The 25,171-nt window shown below is 43.7% G+C and overlaps 1 protein-coding gene and 1 long non-coding RNA gene across 3 annotated transcripts in view; one reads left to right on the top strand and one right to left on the bottom strand.

Annotated features, from left to right (window-relative positions):
* The window catches only part of cenpi (centromere protein I), a 148,617-nt gene that overhangs the window by 100,211 nt on the left and 23,235 nt on the right, over positions 1 to 25,171 (top strand). Inside the window, exons 14-16 of one of the 2 annotated variants that reach the window (XM_068047499.1) lie at positions 6,297 to 6,406; positions 8,673 to 8,808; positions 11,552 to 11,676. In XM_068047499.1, the coding sequence (XP_067903600.1) occupies positions 6,297 to 6,406; positions 8,673 to 8,808; positions 11,552 to 11,676 (371 nt within the window). The remainder of the gene's footprint in view (positions 1 to 6,296; positions 6,407 to 8,672; positions 8,809 to 11,551; positions 11,677 to 25,171) is intronic. The other variant, XM_068047500.1, reaches the window with a different exon arrangement.
* Positions 1 to 25,171, bottom strand: part of LOC137377641 (uncharacterized) — an 82,867-nt gene that overhangs the window by 15,555 nt on the left and 42,141 nt on the right. The gene's annotated exons all lie outside the window — the stretch shown is intronic.

The following is a 25,171-nucleotide window of genomic DNA, read 5'->3' on the forward strand; positions in this document are numbered from 1 at the left end:
CAAGCCCCTGTGTCTGTGGATGGTCTGCTGAGGACTTTAACTGTGTTATACTCAAATTACTCATAACTTGCTGAAAAATGTTAGACATAAAATTGGAAGCTTGATCCGACTGAATCTCAATCAGTAATCCATATCTAGTGAAGAATTGGGTTAACTTCTCTACCACAACCTTAGCAGAAATTGTTCTCAAGGAAATGGCCTCTTTGAACAGAGTAGCCATATCCATAATAGTGAGTATATATTTGTGTCCCAGTTTTGTTTTTGGTACAGATTCTACATAGTCTACCAACGCCCTACTAAATGATTCCCCAAAAACTGGTCTGGGAATTAGAGGTGCCGGTTTTATAGCAGGTTGCGGTTTTCCCACAATCTGGTACATTTTACAAAACTGCACCACGTCCTTGGAAAGAGCTGACCAGTAAAAATGTCGACCTGTACATGATTGGGTCTTCCAGAAACCCACATGTCCCGCTATAGAAATTTCATGGACTATCCTTAATATTTCCCAGCGATACTTTGTCAGTACCACTCTCTAGTGAACAACAGTCATTCTTCGTCCACAGGTTTGTGAGGAGGTCTCCACTTCCTCATCAGAATCCCATTTTTAATATAGTAGCCTTCCAGACCTCCCTTTGCATCAGCTTCCATTAAAGCCGATTTCCACTTTATTTAACTCTGGATCAACTTGTTGAGCCTTGATCGGAGAAGACTTGCTGAACATTTCCTTTGGATTATCGAAATCCCCATATAAAGTTTGAGATATTCGACTATCTGACTTATGTAATCATTCAATTATGAATGAATTTTATCTGTTAAATTTAGATCAAGATATTTTGAACACTTGTTATTGTACATAACATTTCATAGTTAGTTTTGACTAGTGCTAAATTTGCATAGTTTGTCAGTGAAGTTCTCTCCTCACATCTATTCGCTGAATGATTGCATAATTGCCAATTTTACCTCTGACAATGGAACTTGTTTAGCCATTGCTCGGGTCACTATACGTGCAGGAAAAGTTCCTGGAACCTTTTCCTGCAACTGTTCTGACTCTTTGACTTCACTTGGTCTTTCCGTGACTACTGGAGAGGCCTCGACCTTCGCTCCGGCCAAATCATTCCCCAGGAGTAGGTCAACTCCGTCTACAGGCAAACTATGGACAACTCCTACAGTTACCGTTCCAGACATTAAGTCACACTCCAGGTGCGCCCGATACAAAGGTACGAGTATATAGTCCCTGCTGATACCATTCACTAAAATCTTGGCATTCAGTGCACACTCTCGTGGAAAAGTTATGCCTTTCCCCAGCAAAATAGTTTGGATGGCTCCTGTATTCTTAAGTATAACTATGGGTTTACCTGCATCACTTGAGGGAGAAGGAGTAACTTTTCCATTTGACCAGAATTCCCTATAACTCTCAGGTATCATGTTCACCCCTCCCGCACTCACAGCGTTTGTTTTACTCTGTTGGCCACTTTCTCTGCATTAGTCTTGTGTATCCCAATAAGTCCCTTGGGTTTACCCCGCAACTTCCAGCATTCTGCATGAAGGTGTCCCACCTTGTGGCAATGGTAACACTTAGGCTTGCGGACCTCACTTCCACCCTCAGCAACTTCCTTTCTCCCCTGAAGAGGAGATCCTGGGCCGTTCCCAGCTGTCCCTTCTTGTCCCTGGCTACTTGCCTTCCTTTCACCCTCCCACCTTCTATTCTTCTTGGGTTTGTGGGGCTGACGGGCTAAGGGTTTGGGCTTGGTAAACAAGCTTGTAATCATCATCGATCTCTGCTGCCTGTCTGGCTGTTGAAAGCTTCTGGCTCTCTACATGGGTTCTTACCAATAGATGGAGTGAATTTTTAAATTTTTCCAGGAGAATTATTTCCCTAAGTTTCTCATACATGGCCTCTACCTTTAGTGCCCACATCCAACGATCAAAATTAATTTTCTTTACTGTCTCAAATTCTATATAAGTCTGCCCAGGCTGTCTCCGGAGGTTGCAAAATTTCAATCAGTAAGCTTCAGAGACTAACTCATAAGCAGTGAGAATAGCCTTTTTGGCCATCTCATCTGCCAAAGTCTCATCAGAAAGTGTAACATAAACTTCATATGCTGTGCCCATCAACCTGCTTTGCCTAATTAGTGTCCAGCTTTCCTTCGGCCACTTCATCTGTTTGGCTATCTTTTCAAAAGAAATGAACAATGCCTCTATGTCCCTTTCCTCAAACTTCGGGAGGGCTTGCACAAATTTAAACAGCTTTCCACAGGGTCCTGGGCTGGAGTCAGATCTTTGCTCACCAAAATTTTCCCTTGAGTCAAGGTCACTCTTTTGTCTTAGTTCAGCTTTTTAAATTTGAATTCCCTTCCTTCTCTTTCTCTTTGAAATGCTCTCTATTTTTCGATATCATCTCTTTCAAGTTCAAGTTTTTTTTATTGTCAATTCTCTTTCTTGTACAAGCCCAAGTTTTTTTCATTTCCTTTTCTTTTTCCTTTTCAAGATCAAGCTGCTTCATCTGTAACTGAATCCTAGCTAATTCAACCGAACTACCATCTAGATTGCCTTTTCTTCCAGTTGCAAATGCTGTGCTATTACTTCAATTATGTCTGTTTTCTTAGCTCCTGGTTTTAACTGTAACCCCAATTTTGTTACCAATGCTATTAGCCTGACTTTGGTTAAGATTTTCAAATCGCTCAGGAATAAGTCCTCCTTCTCCAGATAGGTCCTAGCAACTGACAAATCCATTTACTCAAATGCACAAGAAACCTGTTTTTTCCTTGTCCTCTTTTCAATTATTATTATCCCACTTACAATTGTACATCATCGGCTTTGGGTTATCCCGCACGGAGCCCCCAATTATATGGCACGACCAAGGTCGGAGGACTGCACTGCCTTTTCTAGTTCTGCTTCTCCACGGGTCACGAAATATATTTAAATGTTTACCCAGTTACCGATACATGAATCATATACTCTACTCTTTATACCAGAATAAAATACACCAAGCAGGTTTCTTCAATAAACAACAGAACTGTCAGTTTATTATAAAACAAGATTTATCCAATAATGAAGCAAAGCATCAACACATAGATTGAAATATGAAATTTCCCTTTTTAAATACCACCCCCCCCCCCCACCCCAATACACCTGCATGCATGCGCGCGCACACACATACACTGGTTCAAGAGGAAAAAAATAGAGATTTTCTCTGCAGAGTTTTTTTGCAAAAAAAAAAACAGACAAGTAAAAGAATAGTTTGGCCAAATACTTGTTAATTCTTGAAGGAAACGGAAGAAAAATGTTGTGTCCCAAAATGGCATACAGTCTGGTGTCTGAGAACATGTAGATGGGTCACTGGGATCTTTTCTGGAGCAGTTCTTTTCAGGCGGCAGGTTGGCAGGTTTTTCCAGCTTTTCAGGAGAAATGCAGCATCGGGGGTTTTATCTCCCACACACTGGATCTTTGCGGGGTTTCACAGAGACAGTAGGAAAGAAATGAGCTGGGCATTTTTCTCTTGGCAGTTTGATCTCCAACCACTTTCAATAGCAGTCCATATCCCAAATGAACCGAAGCAACATCTCAGAAGTGAGACCAACTGCTGACCCTCAAATCGTGACATGTCACTTCTCTGTAAACATCTCCCTCAAGTCACCCAGCTTTCTGTTGTTTATTTAGCTTAAGAAATGTGATTTCCAGTAATGGTTTGTTTTCAAACAAGACCTCTTGGTGACCCTTGTCAAAGCATCCATGGAGTCTTTCCAGTTTTCCCAAATAAACCAATGTCCATGATTCTAAAATACGAATCCTTAAAAAAAAATAGAGGCACTTTCATAATAGTACAAGGTATTCAAAATCAGAGAGCTGGGCAGTATAGATTGGGAAACATTGTTCGCTTTGGTGGAATAATCGAGAACAAGAGGGCACAGATTTATGGTAATTGGCAAAGGAAGCAATGGTGACATGAAGAAAATCTTTTTCATGCAAGGAGTGATTAGGATCCCAACTGCACTGCCTGAGTGTCTGGTGGAGGCAGGTTCAATCGAGTCATTCAAGAGGGAATTGGATTGTAATCTGAAAAGGAAGAATGTTCAGAGCTGCAGGAGAAGGTGGGGGAGTGGTAGTATGTAAATTGCTGCTTGGAGAGCCAGCACAGACACGACTGGCAGAATGGCAGCCTCCTATGCTGTGACAATTCTATGATTCTGTGATTTCAAAAGAAAAGTGGATGGGTACTTGAGGGATATAAATGTTGGCAATGGGGATAGAGTTGGGGAATGGGCATGATTGGATTGCTCCACAGAAAGCTGGCATGAACCTGATGGGCCGAATGGCCGCCTCCTGTGTCGTTATGACTCCATAACTAACATGGGGGCCAGGAGGAGAAGTTGGTGGTCAGCAGTATAGCAGGAATGGGGTCGAGGAAGCAGGAGGTGGGTCTCATGGACAAGGTGAGCTTATTTGTTTAGTTTAGAGATACAGCACTGAAACAGGCCCTTCGGCCCACCGAGTCTGTGCCGACCATCAACCACCCATTTATACTAATCCTACACTAATCCCATATTCCTACCACATCCACACCTGTCCCTATATTTCCCTACCACCTACCTATACTAGGGACAATTTATAATGGCCAATTTATCTACCAACCTGCAAGTCTTTTGGCTTGTGGGAGGAAACCGGAGCACCCGGAGGAAACCCACGCAGACACAGGGAGAACTTGCAAACTCCACACAGGCAGTACCCAGAATTGAACCCGGGTCGCTGGAGCTGTGAGGCTGCAGTGCTAACCACTGTGCCGCCCCAGTTTCTCAGAGAAACTAGAGAAAGATGCAAGTTCAGCGCCAGGGCAGGGGCGAACTTTAGAAGAAGCTTAGTCTGGTGGTCTAGTGGAAGGAAGGGGAGCGACAGAGGCAGCTGATCAATGGTCTTGATTTTAGCGACCAGTCCATGAGCACTTGGCACTTATTGCTGGAAGTGATGGTGGAGGAGACAAGGGAAAGGGGTTTAAGAAGACAGTGTGCAGTAGAGAAAAGAAGCCAGGTGTTATCTTTGTATTCCAGAATGATCCTGAATAGTGTTTGCAGTCAAGAGCAGGACCTGATAGTGCTTTATGTCGTCCAGCCAGATCTAGTGGTGAATGGCTAAACCAGTTGTCCACGATATCCTTTCAAGCCTGTCCCTTGGACTTACTGGAGTGGCCGTACCTGGGGGAACAGCCAGGGTGAGAGAGTAATGGTTTTATTGGGAATCAGGGCATCAAAGATGTAGGTGATGGTGCAGTTGAGCAAATGAGTAGCTACAGAAAGGTTGTGGTAGGCAGAGTGTCAAAGGCTAGACAGTTGGGATTTTGTAAGGGAATTCGGGGATAGTTTTTTCCCCAAGGATGGATACAGAATGAGGTAGGGTTGGGGCGTGCAAGAAGGGTGTGGTCGGAGAGTGATATAAGGAAGTGATCAGAGTGGTCTTATCTGTGATTGATACGATGGGAGTAGCGAGACCACATAAGATGGCAAGGGGTGGCCATGAATATGAGTATGGGAGTTTACGTGGAGGGGGAGTTTGGGGCGGATAAGAGGACAGTGAATGCAAGAGAGAGAGTATGATGAGTTAAGGTTGAAATCTCTGAGAATGAAAATTCATTCGGTGCGAAGGCTGAGGAAGCAAAGCAGTGAAGATATCTTGGTGAGAAAGTTTTCATTGTAATTGGGAGGGCGGTAGTAGACAAGGATTTTGTATGAGGTGAGATGCTCAAAAGAGATGTCAAGTGCCAGAGGGATAGGGGATCAGGCCAAGGTGTGATTTAGTTATGAACGCCACACCGCCACCTGACTGCCTTGACGAGGCAAGTGATGGAAGATATGGCCAGGTGGGAAAGCAGCATTTAAAGGGGAGCTTTCCTTGCCCCTCAGCCAGGTTTCTGTTAAGACCATGATGTTGGTGCAATCTCCCAGAATAAGTTTATGGATAGCAAGGGCCTTGTTCACAAGTGAATGGACTTTCTGCAGGGAGATGAGTAAGGGGGTGTGGAGAGAGCTGATCACTGACAAAGTCCACAGGATCAGCTGTGGGAGGGGTGAGTTGTACAAGAAGGAGACTGGCAATATTGAAGGAGATTGTCAAGATTAACCCCCAGCGGAGACACTGGGCGGAAAGTTCAGTGAGAGAATAGGATGGTGCAGTTGTGGTTGTTGCTCATGAGCCTTGGTGAGCCCTTCGGAGGATGATAAGAATTTAAAAAAATAATATATGCTCTTCTACAGCAGACCAGTCAATGACTGTGTGTTAATTTTTCCTGATCTATTTATCCACAGTGCAGTGTGATCGAGAGTCTCACCAGTCTGCTCGTGAAGTGGCTGACCTGGCATTCTGTGTGTGTGACTGAGATGGACAGAGATAGTCCCAATGTTTCACAGAGTCCACAGTGAGTATCTATAGTATAGGAAATTTCCAGAAAAATAGTTTGGAGCCTGACTGTGGTTACAGATTAACTTTAAATGCGGCTTTGTATTGAATTTTGTTTTTATTTACACAAATGAAAATTTTCCTAACAAATTATAATATTAGGAAAGCTATTAAAATCAGGATGGCCCCAGCTTTGTGTTAGCTGATCTCAGACAGGGCAGCAGAAGAATTGTAATTGACCTCTGCACTCCTAGATTAGGGAGGGGAAAAATGACAACTGTTCCCAATTCTAATTGCTATCCAGGAGCTTCTGCTGAAAGTGCATGCTTTTGGGTATCAGCTGAGGACACAGTCCAACTTAGCTGCAAGATCTCTTGATTGAATAGGCTGTCATCAGTTAAAGTCAAAACTCCACATGAACAATGGTCAGTGATTGTGAAATAATACCCGACCAAGCAGTCGTTTGTTGGTGACAAACACAGAGAAAAGAATCATAGAATGGTTACAGTACAGAAGGAGCCCATTCAGCTTGCCGTGTCCATGCCAGTTCTCTGCGAGAGCAACTCAGCTAGTCCCACTCTCCTTTCTTTTCCCCCTAGCCTGCAAATCTCTTTTTTTCAGATAAATATCCAATTCCCTTTTGAAAGCCACGATTGAATCTGCCTTCACCACACACTCGGGCAGTGCATTCCAGATCCTAACCACTCGCTGTGTATTTTTAAAAAAAAATAGTTTTTCCTCATCTTGCCTCTTTTGCCAGTCACCTTAAACCGATGTCCTCTGGTTCTTGACCATTCTGCCAATGGGAACAGTTTCTCCCTCTCTACTCTCTCCAGACCCCTCATGGTTTTGAGCACCCCTATCAAATCTCCTCTCAATCTTCTCTGAGGAGAACAGTCCCAGCTTTGCCAGTCTATCCAAGGAACTGAAGTGTCTCATCCCTGGCAGCATTCTCGTAAATCATTTCTGCACCTTCTATAAAGCCTTCACAGCCTTCCGAATTGGACTCAAAAGCCTTCTTTCTTTGAGTTCATTGCCTCCTGTGCAGGTTGTCTCCTCTGATCATGACACTTGAGGGGGTTGGAGTTGCACATTGTGGGATGGGAGCAATCACAGTACAGAAGTGCATCTCAAACAGATGTGCATGTCAATCAATGATTTTCAACTCATTTTTTTTATTATCTCTAAAATAGAGGAAATGTTGGGAAAATTGACTTTTTTAGTAGCTGAGTTAGAGGTAATAGCATATTTTAAGGAAAAAGTGGTCAAATATTTGAAGTAGAGAATGGAACAGCATTAGTTGAGTAAGCATTTCAGTGGAATTAGTTTTGGGTTGGTCTAGCAAAGAGCTGACTCAGACATAATAGGCCAACTGCTTCCAGCTGAGCTGTGACCTTCTATAGTTCTCTGATTAGCCTAGTGGGAATGAACTTCATTTGAATAGTGACTGCTACAGTGGTGTTAAGTAATTTACCTATTTTTGTCATATAAAAGTTGGGGTATTTTGAACCAGTTGCAGGATTCAGAGAACTATTTACTCACGTTCTACATGCTGTGCATTCACGAAGAAATTGTTTAGCTTTTTTTTTAAAGACGGTATGTTTTGCTAGATTTTCCTGTAATTGTTAGTCTTTTTAATAATCTGCCTGGAATTGTACTTCTGTAGCTGAGAGAACAAGGGCACAGCTGTTTTCTGTCGCTGGTCTCAACTCTTCTAGGCCAGATACGATTTTCCTTTGATTTAACCCCTCCCTGCTGAGAAAGAGCCTCGTTTTGCTGCCTTCAACGGCTCAAATTGTGAACTGATCAGATTCGGATGCAAATCTCTGGCTGCCCATTCCCCCCACCCCCACTCCATGGTATTGAGCTAAGTAAACTAACACTCAGCTGCAATGTACTTCCCAAAGAAACTTTACCAGAGCTGTAACAAAAACAAGAAATGCTGGAATCACTCAGCAGGTCTGGCAGCATCTGTGGAAAGAGAAGCAGAGTTAACGTTTCGGGTCAGTGACCCTTCTTCGGAACTGGAGTTCCGAAGAAGGGTCACTGACCCGAAACGTTAACTCTGCTTCTCGTTCCACAGATGCTGCCAGACCTGCTGAGTGATTCCAGCATTTCTTGTTTTTGTTTCAGATTTCCAGCATCCGCAGTATTTTGCTTTTATTTACCAGAGCTGTCTTTCTTCAGCTCTCCTTTAACCTTTTGGCTTTGAATTGGTGTGAATAATAAAGCAGTCTAAGAGAAAACTTTCACTGAATCTTATTTAAATATGTTTATACTTTCAGGAACGTGTCCCTTTCTGGATTAGTGAGTTCTATTTCTGAACTTGTGGAATTTAGTGCAAGAATTTCAATGGTAGCACTACAGATGGAGGCTTACAACAGTCTGCTGTTGCATTTCATACTCAATTTCTATGAGACGGTGAGAGAGACTGAATAGTGCTTAGAAACTGTTTTGAGTGTTAGATTATTAATCAGTCCAGATAAATGAAATACAATTTGAGTGGCCATTGGTACACAACGTGTAATAACTGGAATCTTGGTTGATATTTGAATCCCTATCTCCTCTCTCCACCCCCATGAAATCTGGAGATGGGTCAATTTGTCGTATCTCTGTTCACTGGTCAACTAAATCACCATACAGCAGAGATTTTCCTGGAGCATAAGCCAATTTATTCAAGACTTTAAAAAAAAATCTCTCTTGTCCGCATTGACAGTATACTTCATCCTTGCTATATATATCTGATAATGCAGTCATTTTTTGTGCTTAAAATTAATTTTTAAATGACTTGAATCAAAATGCAAGTGACATGGCAAAGTCAAAATTTAGTGTTAAAGTAAATACAGAAAATTTTGAATTGGTGACATTCTTAATTAAGACTAGACTAATTCAGGAAGTGATAAAACCAATGGCAGGAGAGATAAAATTGTATTGAGGTTGAGTAATTTAAAAATATTTGATAGCCTTGAATTGCCATCTTTTGTACAGTGATCACAATAGAATCTTTTGTTTAAAAATGGGATTATGGGTAGACGTACCCAGGACTGAAAATTCCATTGACTTGGTGGGGGGGGGGGGGGGCGCGGGGGTGGTCATCTGCTTTTTTTCTGATTTTTTTTAACACATTTGTGAATTGTAGTGTAGTGGCTTGGCCATGTGAGCCGCATGGAAGATGGCAGGATCCCCAAAGACACATTGTACAGCGAGCTCGCCACTGGTATCAGACCCACCGGCCGTCCATGTCTCCGTTATAAAGACGTCTGCAAACGCGACATGAAATCGTGTGACATTGATCACAAGTCGTGGGAGTCAGTTGCCAGCATTCGCCAGAGCTGGCGGGCAGCCATAAAGACAGGGCTAAATTGTGGCGAGTCGAAGAGACTTAGTAGTTGGCAGGAAAAAAGACAGAGGCGCAAGGGGAGAGCCAACTGTGCAACAGCCCCAACAAACAAATTTCTCTGCAGCACCTGTGGAAGAGCCTGTCACTCCAGAATTGGCCTTTATAGCCACTCCAGGCGCTGCTTCACAAACCACTGACCACCTCCAGGCGCGTATCCATTGTCTCTCGAGATAAGGAGGCCCAAAAGAAAGAAAGTGTAGTGTATATTTACTGCCACAAGATGGTATAGTTGTTTGTGCACAGTTCATTTGGAATCTCCAGTAACATATGCTGATATTCGAGTAATAATTGCAGTCTGTAGTATCATAGAATGTTAAACATCAAAACAGGCATTTAGTCCATCAGGTCTGCACTGATGTGTTTCCACAAGTTACCTAGTCTAATCCCAGACGCTTGCCCACTCCCCTCAACGTTCCATGTTCCTCTTCCCTTTTAAATGGATTTGCATATTATGCTTAAAGAACTGTCGCAAAGAATCCCACATTGCAGCCATCCTCTGTGTAAAATATGTTTACAACTCTCTTAGTGATCATATTAAATTTTGTAGTGTCAGCTGTGGCTGAATTGGTAGCACTCTTGCCTCTGAGTCAGAAGGTTGTACGTTCAAGCCCCCACTCCAAGACTTGAGTGCAAAAATCAAGGATGCCACTCCAGTGCAGTACTGAGAAAGTGCTGCATTGTCTGAGGTGCCTTATTTCAAATGAGACATTGAACCATGGCCCCATCTGCACTCTCTGGTGGGTGTAAAAATTCCAGGGCACTATTTTGAAGAAAAGCAGGGGAGTTATCCCCAGTGCCTGGTCAATATTTGCCTCTCAATCAACATCTCAAAACCAGATTATCTGGTCATTGTCTTGTTTCTGTTTGTTGGAGCTTGTTGTGTGCAAATTTCATACATTACAACGGTGACTACACTTTAAAAGTACTTCATTGGCTGTAAAGTACTTTAGGATATCCTGTGGTTGTGAAAGGTGCTCAAGAAATGCAAGACATTTTTTCTATTTTGAGTAATCTTTTGCCATGTCACTGACCCATTCAAGTCACGGCACAGCTTGTTTTACACATGCAAAAGAGAATTCGATAAATACTTGAAGGGAAATAAATTACAGGCTTTGGGGAAAGAGCATCTATCAAAGAGTCAGCACATGCACAATGGGCCAGATGGCCTCCTGTGCAGTGTTTCTTCTAAGCTGTGCGGTAATCCACAACATACCGTTCGGTGAAACAAACAAGAGTCCACAAAACTAACATACCCTTTAACATGTTTACAAAGACATTCGCACAGCAACAGAGTAAAATTAGAGGGAACATTGCTCCTATGATGTATCATTCTGTGTTTCTACGAAGCTGGAGTCAGAAGAATAAAGAGTTCAGTGTGAGTTAAGGCTGGCAAAGGTTATAGAGATAAGAGAGGGAGGGATGTAAGGCTATGGAGGAATTTAAATGTAATAATTTAAAACTTGTAGTGTTGCAGTACCAGGAGTCAGGGTAGATCAGTGACGATGGGTAAGTGGGACTTGGTGTGGAATAGGATATTGGCAACAGAGGTTAGATGAGCTAAAGTTTATGGAGGATGCTAAATTACAATTATTGGGATATTGGCCTTGAAAGGCACTATCTGAATGAAAGTTGTTTTTAATTGGCTCTCAATAACTATGCTGATGTTCCTCAAAGATATCACTGCTCTTGCTTTGCTTCGGGGAAACTTGCCACTTTTATTATGGAAATGCTTAACATTATGCAGTTTTATGCTGTTGTCCTCAGGTATCTGATATGTACTTGAAATACAGTCTACCTCTGGTGTTTTTGCCACCTGCTGGTATCTTCTACCCAGCATTATTGAGTTTGGAATCAGTAAACCTGAATCAGCTATGCTACATTATGTATAGGTGAGTATTGCATCTCCTGCAGCACATCCTATGACATTGATTTCACAGAGATATTCCAAGTTCTTAGCTGCATTTGCTGTATTTCTTAATGAGAATGGAAAATCCCAGGTGTCCTCCAATGTTTCAATGGTTTCAGGAAGAAAACTTCTTCAGCCTTCAAACACTGAAGGGACCATCTTCAAATTGGATGTTATTTTTATGTACTTTCTGTAACTATGCACATACTCCTCTAACAGTTGAGGATTAATGCTTGATGTGACATGCTATTGGAGAAATGTACTGTTAGTAATACTATTCATGCTATTATTAGGAATATAGAATACATATACTTGAATTAGTGCTGAATGCTTCCTTGGTGACTTTAATTTCAGAAACAAGAAATGGCACCAGTGACAGTCACAAGTAAGTTAAGTGATATCTTGGTAGCCTGATGTCTTGGTGAAAAAAAGACACTACTACTTTATGTAGCACTAATACACAGACCAAATGGTCCCTAATTTGAATTCTGGTATATGTTGAGTTAGCCAATTTGAGTGTGGGCAACAAGTTGCAATTGGCTATTGGCCCGTGGATTAGAAAAACAGCTGATATTCTGCCCCTGATTGTTATTCAGTATCACTTGCTGGAAAGTGTGTGCATGGCTGTTGACTGGACAGGTTGGGGCTTGGCTGCTCTCCGTGGTCAAGCAAACTTGTGCTGATTCATGCTTGTGTATGCTTCCACAGGAAGTAGCAATTTGTAATCCTGATGGTGACTATCCAGCTAGATTTTATTGCAAGAGCTATTGAATATCTTGACTTCAATTACTGGAGACGGTCTGCCCTGTTCCATCCTTTCATAATTTTAAACCCTCTAAACCAGAAAACAAGACACTATTTAAGTCTTTCTATGTATTTATCCTTCCTCATGCCAGGCAGCACCCTAGTGAATCTGCCTTGTATTGTCTGTAAGGCCTCAATATTCCTTCCTGTAGTGCAGAGCCCAATATTGCATAAAGTAAGGTAAATCAAGTTTTATATAGGTTCATCGTTTTCTCTTTATATTCAATGTCTCTTGCAATAAAATCTAGAATGCCATTAGTTTTTTTTAACACAGCAATATTGATCTGAGGTGCTGTCTTTTTAATGTCCTGTGAACCTATACCCCAAGTTCTTCTGCTCTTCCACAGCACCAAGCCTATTTCCGTTTATAGTATAATTATTGCTGTTGATTTTGAACAAAATGCATCACCTTTGAATTATTGAATTCCATCGTTTTAACAACATACCAAAGCATGGCTTATTAGTATGTATTTGTAACTTCCTTTGGTTTTCTAAAACCCGATGGGACACCATTATTCACTTCTAATCACTCTGGAAAAACTGCCCTTAACTTCTACTTGCTTTTGTCTCCTTCCTAACCATTTTTAAAATCTATTTTGCTGCTATTTAGCTAATTCCACGCTCCTTAAACTTCTCTAGTAATCCCTCGTATGGTACCTTGTCAAAAGCTTTCCGAAAGCAGTATTGTTGAAATAGAAATCATTGATTTGCCCTACACATTAATTTTAGTAGAAAATGCCTTACATACAATACAGGTTGTTACCTCAAGTGTATATTTCTTACTAAACCAGTCAGAGAGAACTTTGCTGTTTTCTATTTCATCAAAGTTTGTATTTTTAGCATGAATATTATCAGACGCACCACGTTTTTGTGCACAAGTTGACTTCATCAGAGTGATTGCTGAGAATATTGTCTCTCTCAATGAGAGACATCAGACATGCCATTCAAAACGTGGTTGAATGCAGCTTTCCCTTTGGCATGATGTGCCCCATTAGAGCTGCTTGTTATTGTTTGGGCTTGCTTTCTTCTGGCTGGGAGTGATTGTTCTAATTGGTTGAACTAGCCACTATGTCAGTTCCCCTTTCCATGCAGTGTTGCTGGTGCTTCCATGCTGGTGAAGTCACACTGTTTTAGCAGATAGTCAATAAACAGTAACGAATGAAATATATCGCACATATTTTGAACGCTGCTTTTCATTTTACCAACCAATGCACACAAAGGTTCAAGCACGTGTGTATGTTTGTGAGATCACATGCCCAATGACGGTGTATGTTACTCACTTTTTATTGGCTGAACAAAAATGTAATTAGCCACATCTGATTTTCCAATCAGCTACATGTGTTTAGTGGCAAATATATTCGACAAGTGTCCTAAAGTCCATGTATACTACATCTACGCATTTCCTCCATCTACTTTGTCTCTTTCCCCCTCAAAAAATTCTGTGTCAAGTACGATTGTCCCTTTTGAAATCTTTGCAGGCTACTTCTGTTTTCTCCTTATCTAGATACCTTGTAATTTCATCCTGAATTAAAGACTCATTAAAAAAGACAAATTTAATTAGCCTGTTATTACACGGATTCACTATGTTCCCTATAAAATTGGTACTACATTGATCACTCTCCAGTTCTCTGGTGCATATCTGTGCTCAATAGAACAATGAAATATAATTTCTAGAAAATTTCTTCCTTATCCGTTAAAATCCTTATCCATGCCTTTGCTGCCTCCCAGATTTGATTGTTCCAATACACTGCTATCTGGCCTCCCACATTCTGTCCTTCGGAAACTTGAGGTCATGCAAAACTGCCCTTTTCATGTCCTATCTTGCTCCAAGTCCCGTTCACCCATCGATCCTGTGCTCACTGACCTACACTGGCACCCAGTTAATCCATGCCTCAGTTTTAAAATCCTTGCCTGCAAACCCCTCCTTGGCCTGGCCCCTCCCTATCTCTGTAATCTGCTCCAGCTCTACATTGCATTGGTCAGTGACCATGTCCCCTGATTTAGACTTGAGGGGGGTGATCTTCTTGATGGTTGGCCCAAAAGCTCTCTTAATGCCATCATACATTCCTCTGATGTTTCCGGTGTCGGAGGCCAGCTGAATATACCCCTACTTTGAACTGTAACTATATTGACTCTCTGTGTTCCTTCCTTGTCTACATCCTTTATCAATATTGCCAGTCTGCTTTCATTTTCTTTTCTCTGCCTGCTAAATGCATTGTACCCTGATATGTTTCTTTTCTATTCTTGTCTAGTTTGCAGCCAGGTTTCTGCTAATTCTATTAAGTCTAAATTATCCTGTAAAATAATTGCTTCCATTTCCCCTGGTTTATACCCCACAGTCTGCACATTGCAATAAATACATTTTGAGCCTTTTGCACTTTTTTTGGATGATACTCCTCCCCATTTTAATTTTGTCTAAGCTAACCCTTAGCTTTACTTCACTGTCTTCCCCATTTTTAACCAATCGATTTGATTCTTTTCCCTCTACTTTGTATTTCTCTTGCTAAATTGTTTTCTGAATAAATATTTCTCCCTTCACTAAAATAAAAGAAAAATACTGTGGAAATGTGAAATAAAAACAAATGCTGGAAATACTCAGCAGGTCTGGTAGCATCTGTGGAGAGAGAAGCAGAGTTAACATTTCAGGTCAATGACCCTTCTTTAGGACTGGCAGATATTAGAAATGTGAAAGGTTTTAAGCAAGTAATGCAGGGGTGGGGCATGAGATAACAAAGGAGAAGGTGTAGAAAGGACAATGTCACAGAGAACAACCGACCAGAAGATCATGGAGCAAAGGCAAACATTATGTTAATGGTGTGTTGAAAGACAAAGCATTAATACAAATGGGTGTTAACAGTCCATTAACACCTTATCTGTACTCTCTTCTCTTCGGCCTCCTTGTCTCGAGAGACAATGGGTAAGCGCCTTGAGGTGGTCAGTGGTTTGTGAAGCAGCGCCTGGAGTGGCTATAAAGGCCAATTCTAGAGTGACAGACTCTTCCACAGGAGCTGCAGATAAAACTGGTTGTCGGGGCTGTTACACAGTTGGCTCTCTTCTTACACTTGTCTCTTTTCCTGCCAACAACTAAGTCTCTTTGACTCGCCACTCTTTAGCCCCGCCTTTATGGCTGTCCGCCAGTTCTGGCGATCACTGGCAACCGACTCCGACGACTTGTGGTGAGTGTCACAGGACTTCATGTCGCATTTGCGGATGTCTTTAAAGCGGAGACATGGGCGGCTGGTGCCAGTGACGAGCTCGCTGTACAATGCGTCCTTGGAGATCCTGCCATCTTCCATGCAACTCACATGGCCAAGCCATCTCAAGCACCGTTGGCTTTGTAGGGTGTATATGCTGGGGATGTTGGCCGCCTCGAGGACTTCTGTGTTGGAGATACGGTCCTGCCACCTGATGCCAAGGATTCTCCGGAAGCAGCAAAGATGGAATGAATTGAGACGTCGCTCTTGGCTGATGTACGTTGTCCAGGCCTCGCTGCCAAAGAGCAAGGTACTGAGGACACAGGCTTGATACACTCGGACTTTTGTGTTCCATGTCAGTACGCCATTTTCCCACACACTCTTGGCCAGTCTGGACATAGCAGCGGACGCCTTTCCCATGCGCTTGTTGATTTCTGCATCGAGATACAGGTTACTGGTGATAGTTGTGCCTAGGTAGGTGAACTCTTGAACCACTTCAAGAGCGTGGTTGCCGATATTGATGGAGCATTTCTGACATCCTGTCCCATGGTGTTCGTTTTCTTGAGGCTGATGGTTAGGCCAAATTCGTTGCAGGCAGCCACAATCCTGTCGATGAGTCTCTGCAGACACTCTTCTGTGTGGGATGTTAATGCAGCATCGTCAGCAAAGAGGAGTTCCCTGATGAGGACCTTCCGTACTTTGGTCTTCGCTCTAAGACGGACAAGGTTGAACAACCTGCCATCTGATCTTGTGTGGAGGAAAATTCCTTCTTCTGAAGACTTGAACGCATGTGAGAGCAGCAGGGAGAAGAAGATCCCAAACAGTGTAGGTGCGAGAACACAGCCCTGTTTCACGCCACTCAGGATAGGAAAGGGGTCTGATGAGGCACCACCACGCTGAATTGTGCCTTTCATATTGTCATGGAATGAGGTGATGATACTTAGTAGCTTTGGACATCCGATCTTTGCTAGTAGTCTGAAGGGACCACGCCTGCTGACGAGGTCAAAGGCTTTGGTGAGATCTATGAAAGCAACATAGAGGGACATCTGTTTGCGGCATTTCTGCTGTAGCTGGTGAAGGGAGAATAGCATGTCAATGGTGGATCTCTGCTCGAAAGCCACACTGTGCTTCAGGGTAGACATGCTCAGCCAGCTTCTGGAGTCTGTTTAAAACGACTCGAGCGAAGACTTTCCCCACTATGCTGAACAGGGAGATTCCACGGTAGTTGTTGCAGTCACCGCGGTCACCCTTGTTCTTATAGAGGGTGATGATATTGGCATCGCGCATGTCCTGTGGTACTGCTCCCTCATCCCAGCACAGGCAAAGCAGTTCATGGAGTGCTAAGAGTATAGCAGGCTTGGCATTCTTGATTATTTCAGGGGTAATGCCGTGTCCTTATCGGGAGCTTTTCCACTGGCTAGAGAATCAATGGCATCACTGAGTTCCGATTTTGTTGGCTGTTCGTCCAGCTCATCCATGACTGGCAGAGATTGGGCTGCATTGAGGGCGGTCTCTGTGACAATATTTTCCCTAGAGTACAGTTCTAGGTAGTGCTCCACCCAGCGGTCCATTTGCTTGCATTGGTCAGTGATTGTGTCCCCTGATTTAGACTTGGGGAGGGGGGGGGGGGCGATCTACTTGATGGTTGGCCCAAAAGCTCTCTTAATGCCATCATACATTCCTCCGATGTTTCCAGTGTCGGAGGCCAGCTGAATACGACTGCATAGGTGTTGCCAGTAGTCATTTGCACAGCGCCTGGCTGTTCTTTGTGCAGCGCTTCTGGCTACTTTTAAGTGCTACGGATGTTAACTCACTGGGGCTTTATTGTAGTTCAACAGTGCAATGTGCTTAGCGACTATGACAGGTTCCAGCTCTTCAAAGTGAGATTGAAACCAGTCTGCATTCTGCTTCTCACGTTTGCCACAGGTGGTCATCGCTGAGTCACAGATGGTGTTTCTGATGTGGGCCCACTTGGTCTTTGCATCCCCTGTAGGAGTGTTTTGAAGGGTTTTTTCAAGTGAATTTAGAAACTTATGTAACAGTTGTGGATAAGAAATTCTGTTAGTGTTGATGTGCGGGCGGCCCTTCTGCTTGGAGTGATATAGCTTCTTTGAGTCTAACTATGCTGCACACCAGGGAGTGGTCAGTGTCGCAGTCTGCACTCTGGAAGCTGCGTGTGATTTGGACACTGTTTATCGAGGCTCGCCTTGTGACAATGAGGTCCAGCTGGTGCCAATGACGTGATCCTGGGTGCCTCCATGAAACCTGGTGACAGGGTTTAGTATGAAAGAACGCAGAGGTTGTGATAGGTACACAACTCCAGCAGTCTGTCCATTCTCATTCATCCTTCATGTGGTAGGGAATATGGGATTAATGTCGGATTAGTATAAATGGGTGGTTGTTGGTCGGCACAGCCTCGGTGGGCCGAAGGGCCTGTTTCAGTGTTGTATCTCTCTATGACTCTATGACTGTGGCGGGACAGAACCTTACTGACCGGGGGCTGCCCGGTTTGAGGCGGTTGGTAGCCGTCCAGTGAGATGCGATGACCTCTCCCACTGACAAAGGCAACCCATGGTGCCCAATCTCTACGCCAATTGAGCTGGACTTATAACCCGTAACTGCTGCCTTCCGTGTTGTTTTGGTCGCTGTGAGGCGACTGTGGAGTGACCTCTGCATGGCGCATGCCTGGGCGGATGTATGGAGGTTGCGAGTTGCCCAAGCGTCAAAACCCCCCTCTCGGCCTTCCTAGTGGGGTCCAATGGAGTGCAGAACATGGTGCTTGGCACCTGTATGGCTGCAGGAACTGCCAGAAACATGTCAAAGGTGAGGCATGACCACCTTCGAGGTTCCGCTCCGGATTTTCTGTTAGGGTTTACTCCCTTAGCCTTGGTCTCTCACGAGACGCCCACAAGACAGTGGGGTTGTTAGCTCCCATCCCTGAGCAGGGGCCCTAACAAGTAAGCTGTGTGATTTCATGGAGAGAGGGGGGGAAGGGGATGCGAGGTGGGACCTGGGACGGGGGAGCGAAGGGGGTGCAAGGGAGGAGGGGGTTGGGGGAAGGGGGTGCAGAGGGAGGAGGCGTCCGGCAGGGGTCGCGACCCTGGTGTGCGGCCAGCCCACAGCCTACACGGCCTCCTCGATGTCGGCGTCCTCCAGGCTGACGCAGCGCTCGTGGTCGCCGTCCAGCTCACGGTGGAATATGATGCTGCTGAGTGTTTCACCTTTGTTCAGATTTCCCGCATCTACAGCATTTTTGTTGCCTCTGGAGAACTGCCAGTTTTACTTAAGATTGCAAAATAATGGAAGCCTTTGTCGCACTCCTAGAGTGCAATATGTACCACATTCTGAAATTTTGAGATTAGAACTATTTAGGTATGTAGCCTGTGCTGAAGCACGACCACCAATTTAAATGAGTTTGATCTGCATCACTCTTTCTGTCCACAGTTCTCCCACCATTACTGTTCCAATGTAAAATCCTCTGTTGCTTCCTCTTTCAGGCGATATGATTGTTGAAACTAATAATAAATTAAAAGGAGGGACTAAGTTCCCTGATTGAAGGGAGACCTGTACTAATGCTTTGTCCTTCAACACACCGTTAACATATTGTTTGCCTTTGCTCCGTGACCTTCTGGTCGGTTATTCTCTGACCTTGTCCTATCTACACCTTCTCCTTTGTTATCTCTTGCCCCACCCCTGCTTTACTTGCTTAAAACCTTTCACATTTCTAATATCTGCTAGTTCTGAAGAAGGTTCACTGACCTGAAACATTAACTCATAGTCATAGAGTCGTACAGCATAGAAACAGGCCCTTCGGCCCACCGCGTCCATGCCGACCATAATGCCTATCTATACTAATCCCACCTGCCTGCATTAATTCTATATCCCTCTATGCCTTGCTCATTCAAGTACCTGTCCAGATGCCTCTTAAATGTTGCTACTGTTCCTGCCTCCACCACTTGCTCAGGCAGCTTATTCCAGATACCCACTATTCTTTGTGTGAAAAATTTACCCCTTTGATCCCCTTTAAACCTCCTCCCTCTCACCTTAAATCTATGCCCTCTAGTTTTAGTCACCCCTACCATGGGAAACAGACTCTGGCTATCTACCCTATTTATGCCTCTCATAATTTTATATACCTCTATCATGTCCCCTCTCAGCCTCCTTCACTCCAGGGAAAACAGACACAGCCTATCCAATCTCTCTTTTTAACTCAAGCCCTCCAAACTAGGCAACATCCTTGTGAATCTTTTCTGCATCCTCTCGAGCTTAATCACATCTTTCCTGTAGTGCGGCGACCAGAACTGCACACAGTACTCCAAATACGGCCTAACCAACGTATGTACAACTGTAACATGACGTCCCAACTCTTGTACTCAATGCCTCGGCCGATGAAGGCAAGCATGCCGTACACCTTCTTCACCACCCTGTCTACCTGTGTTGCCACTTTCAGGGAACTATGTACTTGCACCCCAAGGTCTCTCTGCTCAACAACACTCCCCAGGGCCCGACCATTCACTGTATATGTCCTGCCCTGGTTTAACTTCCCAAAATGCATTACTTCACACTTGTCTGCGTTAAATTCCATTTGCCACTCCCTTGCCCACTTTCCCAGTTGATCTATATCCTGTTGTAACCTTAGACAACCTTCTTCACTGTCCACTATACCACTAATTTTGGAGTTATCTGCAAACTTACTAATCATGCCCCTTATATTCACATCCAAGTCATTAATATATATGACAAACAACAGAGGGCCCAGCACCGATCCCTGCGGCACACCACTGGTCACCGGCCTCCAATCTGAAAAACAACCCTCCTCCACCACCACCCTCTGCCTCCTATCACCAAGCCAATTTTGTATCCAATTTGCTACCTCACCCTGGATCCCATGTGTTCGAACCTTCTGGACCAGCCTACCATGCGGGACCTTGTCAAAGGCCTTGCTAAAGTCCATGTAGACTACGTCAATCGTCTTGGTCACCTCAAAAAACTCAAACAAATTCGTGAGACATGATTTCCCACACACAAAGCCATGCTGACTATCCCTAATCAGACCATGCCTTTCCAGATGCATATAAATCCTGTCTCTCAGAATCCCTTCCAATAACTTTCCCACCACTGATGTAAGGCTCACCAGCCTGTAGTTCCCTGGTTTATCCCTGCTGTCCTCCTTAAATAAAGGCACAACATTAGCTATCCTCCAGTCTTCCGGTACCTCACCCCTGGCTAACGATGATACAAAAACTCTGCCAGGTCCGCAGCAATCTCCTCTCTTGCTTCCCATAGCATCCTAGGATACACCTGGTCAGGCCCTGGGGATTTATCTACCTTAATGCACTTCAAAACCTCCAACACCTCCTCCTTTGTCATATTGATATGCTCCAGGATATCTGTGTTCTGTCCCTTGAACTCACTAGCTTCTCCACGGTAAATACGGACGAGAAGTATTCATTTAAGATCTCGCCCATTTCCCGTGGCTCCACACATAGATTGCCACACTGATCCTTAAGGGGACCTACTCTCTCCCTAGCTACCCGTTTACTCTTAATATACTTATAGAATCTTTTAGGATTCTCCTTTATCTTATCTGCCAGGGAAATCTCATGGCCCTTTTTCACCCTCCTAATTTCCTCCTTAAGTGTAGTCCTACATCCCCTATACTCCTCGAGGGACTCGCTTGATCCCAGCTGCCTATACCTAACATATGCCTCCTTCTTTGTCCTGACCAGACCCTCAGTATCCTTCGTCAACCAAGGTTCCCTAAACTTGCCAGCCTTGCCCTTCCATCTAACAGGAACATGCTGGCCCTGAACTCTGCCTATCTCACTTTTGAAAGCCTCCCACTTGCCAGACGTCACTTTGCCTGTAAACAGCCTCTCCCATTCAACTTTTGAGAGTTCCTATCTGATGCCATCGAAATTAGCCTTCCCCCAATTTAGGACTTCAACCTGAGGACCAGTCCTATCCTTTTCCATATCTTGAAGCTAATAGAGTTATGGTCACTGGTCCCAAAGTGCTCCCCCACTGACACATCAACCACCTGCCCATTCTCATTTCCTAAGAGGAGGTCGAGCGTAGCCCTTTCTCTAGTGGGGCCATCCACATACTGCTTCAGAAAACTATCCATAATTCCATCAAAGTGATCACCCCTTTCTTATTTCTAAGTTCTACCCATATGGCCTCGCTGGACATTCCCCACGGAATATCCTCTCTAAGTACTGCCGTGATGTCCTCCCTAATCAATAGTGCAACTCCCCCTCCTCTTCCCTCCACCTCTGTCACGCCGGAAAGATCGGTACCCTGGAACATTGAGCTGCCAGTCCTGCCCATCCCATAACCACATTTCCTTAATAGCTATAATATCACAATCCCATGTACCGATCCATGCTCTGAGTTAATCTGCCTTACCTGTAAGGCTTCTTGCATTAAAGTAAATGCAGTTTAGCCTACCAGACCTTCCACGCTCCCTGTCCTGCCCCTGCCCAGCCTGCCTACTGGACTTGCTTGCTTTAACCTCGACATTTGCCTCAACTATCTCATCTGAGAGACTACTACTTTGGATCCCACCCCCCTGCAAGACAAGTTTAAACCCTCCCGAGTAATGCTAGCAAACCTCCCTGCAAGGATATTGGTCCCCCTCCAGTTTAGATGCAACCCGTCCTTCTTGTCCAGGTCACATTTGCACCAGAAGAGATCCCAATGATCCAAGTAGCTGAAGCCCTCCCGCCTACACCAGCTCTTCAGCATTTGCCTAATCCTCCTATTCCTACCCTCACTAGCACGTGGCACAGGGAGTAATCCTGAAATTACAACCCTAGAGGTCCTGCTTTTTAACCTTCTGCCTAACTCCCTATATTCACTTTGCAGGACCTCATCTCTTTTCCTGCCTATGTCGTTGGTACCAATATGGACCACGACCTCTGGCTGCTCACCGTCCCGTCAGAATGTCCTGCAGCCGCTCCGAGATATCCTTGACCCTAGCACCAGGGAGGCAACATACCATCCTGGAGTCTTGTTTGTGGCCACAGAAATGCCTATCTGCACCCTTTACGACAGAATCCCCTATCACGGACTGAAGATTGAACAGCAGCAAGCACAGACATGAAAAAAAACAGAATTATACTAGGGGCCTTGTTCTACCCACTCCAATTTAAAGTCCTTTTTTAAAAAAAAACATTTTAGTAGTACTCACCTTATCACCAGAGGTTTTATTTTCAACAAAAAAAACTTACCCCCTTTTTTTAAGATATCCTAACAGCTGCTACTCACCAACCAATCACCTTGCAGCTCTCCTGTGATGTCACTGTTGGCTTTTTTTTTCAAAACTCAGGCACGATGTCGCTGCTCTTTTTAAACACTGCTGGTCTCACTCAGTCTCCTTCTTTCCCGCTGCTGCTGCTCTTTTTAAACTCTGCTCTCTCCACAGATGCTGTCAGACCTGCTGAGTATTTCCAGCATTTCTTGTTTTTATTTCTCCCTTCACTGTTCGCTGAACCTGGTTGGTTTTATTTACTCAGCCCTCCATTCCTAGTTTTAATACTTTGTCACTTCCTTGTTTAGCCATTTTGTCAGTACATTAGAACCCTACCTGTTTAGATGTAGCCTATCCTTGTGGAATAGCTTGTCTGCCCAGAAGTATTCCAATGCCAACAAAATGGAATCCCTCTTAACCAATGCTTGGCTAAAGCTGTGGTGTTTCCTGTATTATCTGTCCTTCAATATTCTAATGCATAGTTAGGGAGGTAATCCTGACATTTCCACCCATGAAGTCCTGTTAAATTTGTTTTCTAATTTCCTAAATTCACCTTGCTAAAATTCAAGCCTTTCTTGACCTACATCATTGGTTTTCACATGAATACAAAAACTGCTCTCCTCCTCCTTGCATAATCTTTCCAATCTTGAGTATTGCTGAAAACAGAGACATTTTGTCAAAGCTTTTTGTCTTGCACTCATCAGGACAATTCGCAAGAATGCCAGGGTAAGGGAAAGCAACAAATTTATACTTTATAAATAGAGACATTGATTACAAAAGCTAGGAAATAATGCTAAACCTGTTTGGCCCCAGCTAGAGTACTGTGTCCAATTCTGAGCATCCCACTTAGGTCGGATACGAAGGCTTTACAAAGGGGACAAAAGAGATTTACTATAATGATTCCAGGGATGAGGGATTACAACTATGTGGGTATACTGGAAAAGCTGGGGTTGTTCTCCTTTGACCAGAGAAGGCAAAGAAAAGATTTGATAGAGGTGCTTAAAATCATGAAGGGTTTACATAGACTAAATAAAGAGAAATTGTTTTCAGTGGCTGAAGGTTCGACAATTGAGGGCACAGATTTAAGGTGTTTGGCAAAAGAACCAGCGGTGACATGAGGAAAAGCTTTTTTACGCAATGAGTTCAGATTTGGAATGCACTGTTTAATACGGTGGAGGATACAGATTCAGTAGTAGCCTTCAAAAGGGAATTTGATAAATACTTGAAGGAGCAAAATTTTCAGCAATAAGGGGCAAGAGTGGCGAGTGTGACTAACTGTATTGCTTTTCAAAAGAGCTGGCACAGACTCAATGGGCTGAATGGCCTCCTTTTTTGCTGTGCTATACTATTCTGTGATTCTTTTTCTGACTGTGTTGCTAATCTCCTCACTGCACCAACCTTCTTCCAAAGGCATCTGTGGTTTGGTGTCATGAGAATTATTTGACCCTGTCAAGAGTTTTCATTCGCATCCCCCAGCCCCAGAAAGCTAGAGTTTCAAATTTGTTTGAGAGCTGAGTTTCTCCGCATACTCTGAACTTGGAAGTGTTCTTCCCTGCTTTTTATTTGTAAGTGTTACTGCTCTTTCAAACTTTTGCTCCAACAACTGTTCTCCCTCCCTGATTGTTTCCGTCTCCTTCTTAAGTTGTGACTTTTAGCTCAAGCAAAGTGAGTTGGTGACATTTCCGACAGCTATATTTGCCTGAGTCAATACCTGGTACTTGAAACTCCCTCATCTTGCAGGGATGGCACATCATTGTCTCTTCCTGTGCTGTCGTTTTAGTTTGTTTTTTCTTTAAAGTTTATATTATTTGTGTAACACATCAGTCTATTCATCTATTCAATATCTCCTTTTGCCTCTGCAGATTCCCACTTTCACGAAATACCTTTTTAGTAGGTCTTACTCTGTTAATCTGCTATCAATGTCCAGCAATTTCTCTTTTAAGCCACTGAATAATCTGCTCATTCTAGAAGAGCAAAGCCATGTAATTGAATAGTACTGAACATTTTTCTAATCTTGATTGTTTGAATTTGAACTTTATGGTACAATATCCTCTCTATCACAAAGTCTCCATTTCTGCCTCAGCCTAAAAGCTGCCAAAACCCTCACCTATGCCTGTCACCTCCAGACCTGACTATTCCAATGGTCTCATAGTGAACTTTACATCCTCCACTAAATTCAGTTGTCCAAAACTGCCCCTATCGTACCCCATCCTGCATCAAGTTCTGCT

This window comes from Heterodontus francisci, chromosome 15 (genome assembly GCF_036365525.1).
Source record: "Heterodontus francisci isolate sHetFra1 chromosome 15, sHetFra1.hap1, whole genome shotgun sequence".
Classification (NCBI taxonomy): domain Eukaryota; kingdom Metazoa; phylum Chordata; class Chondrichthyes; order Heterodontiformes; family Heterodontidae; genus Heterodontus; species Heterodontus francisci.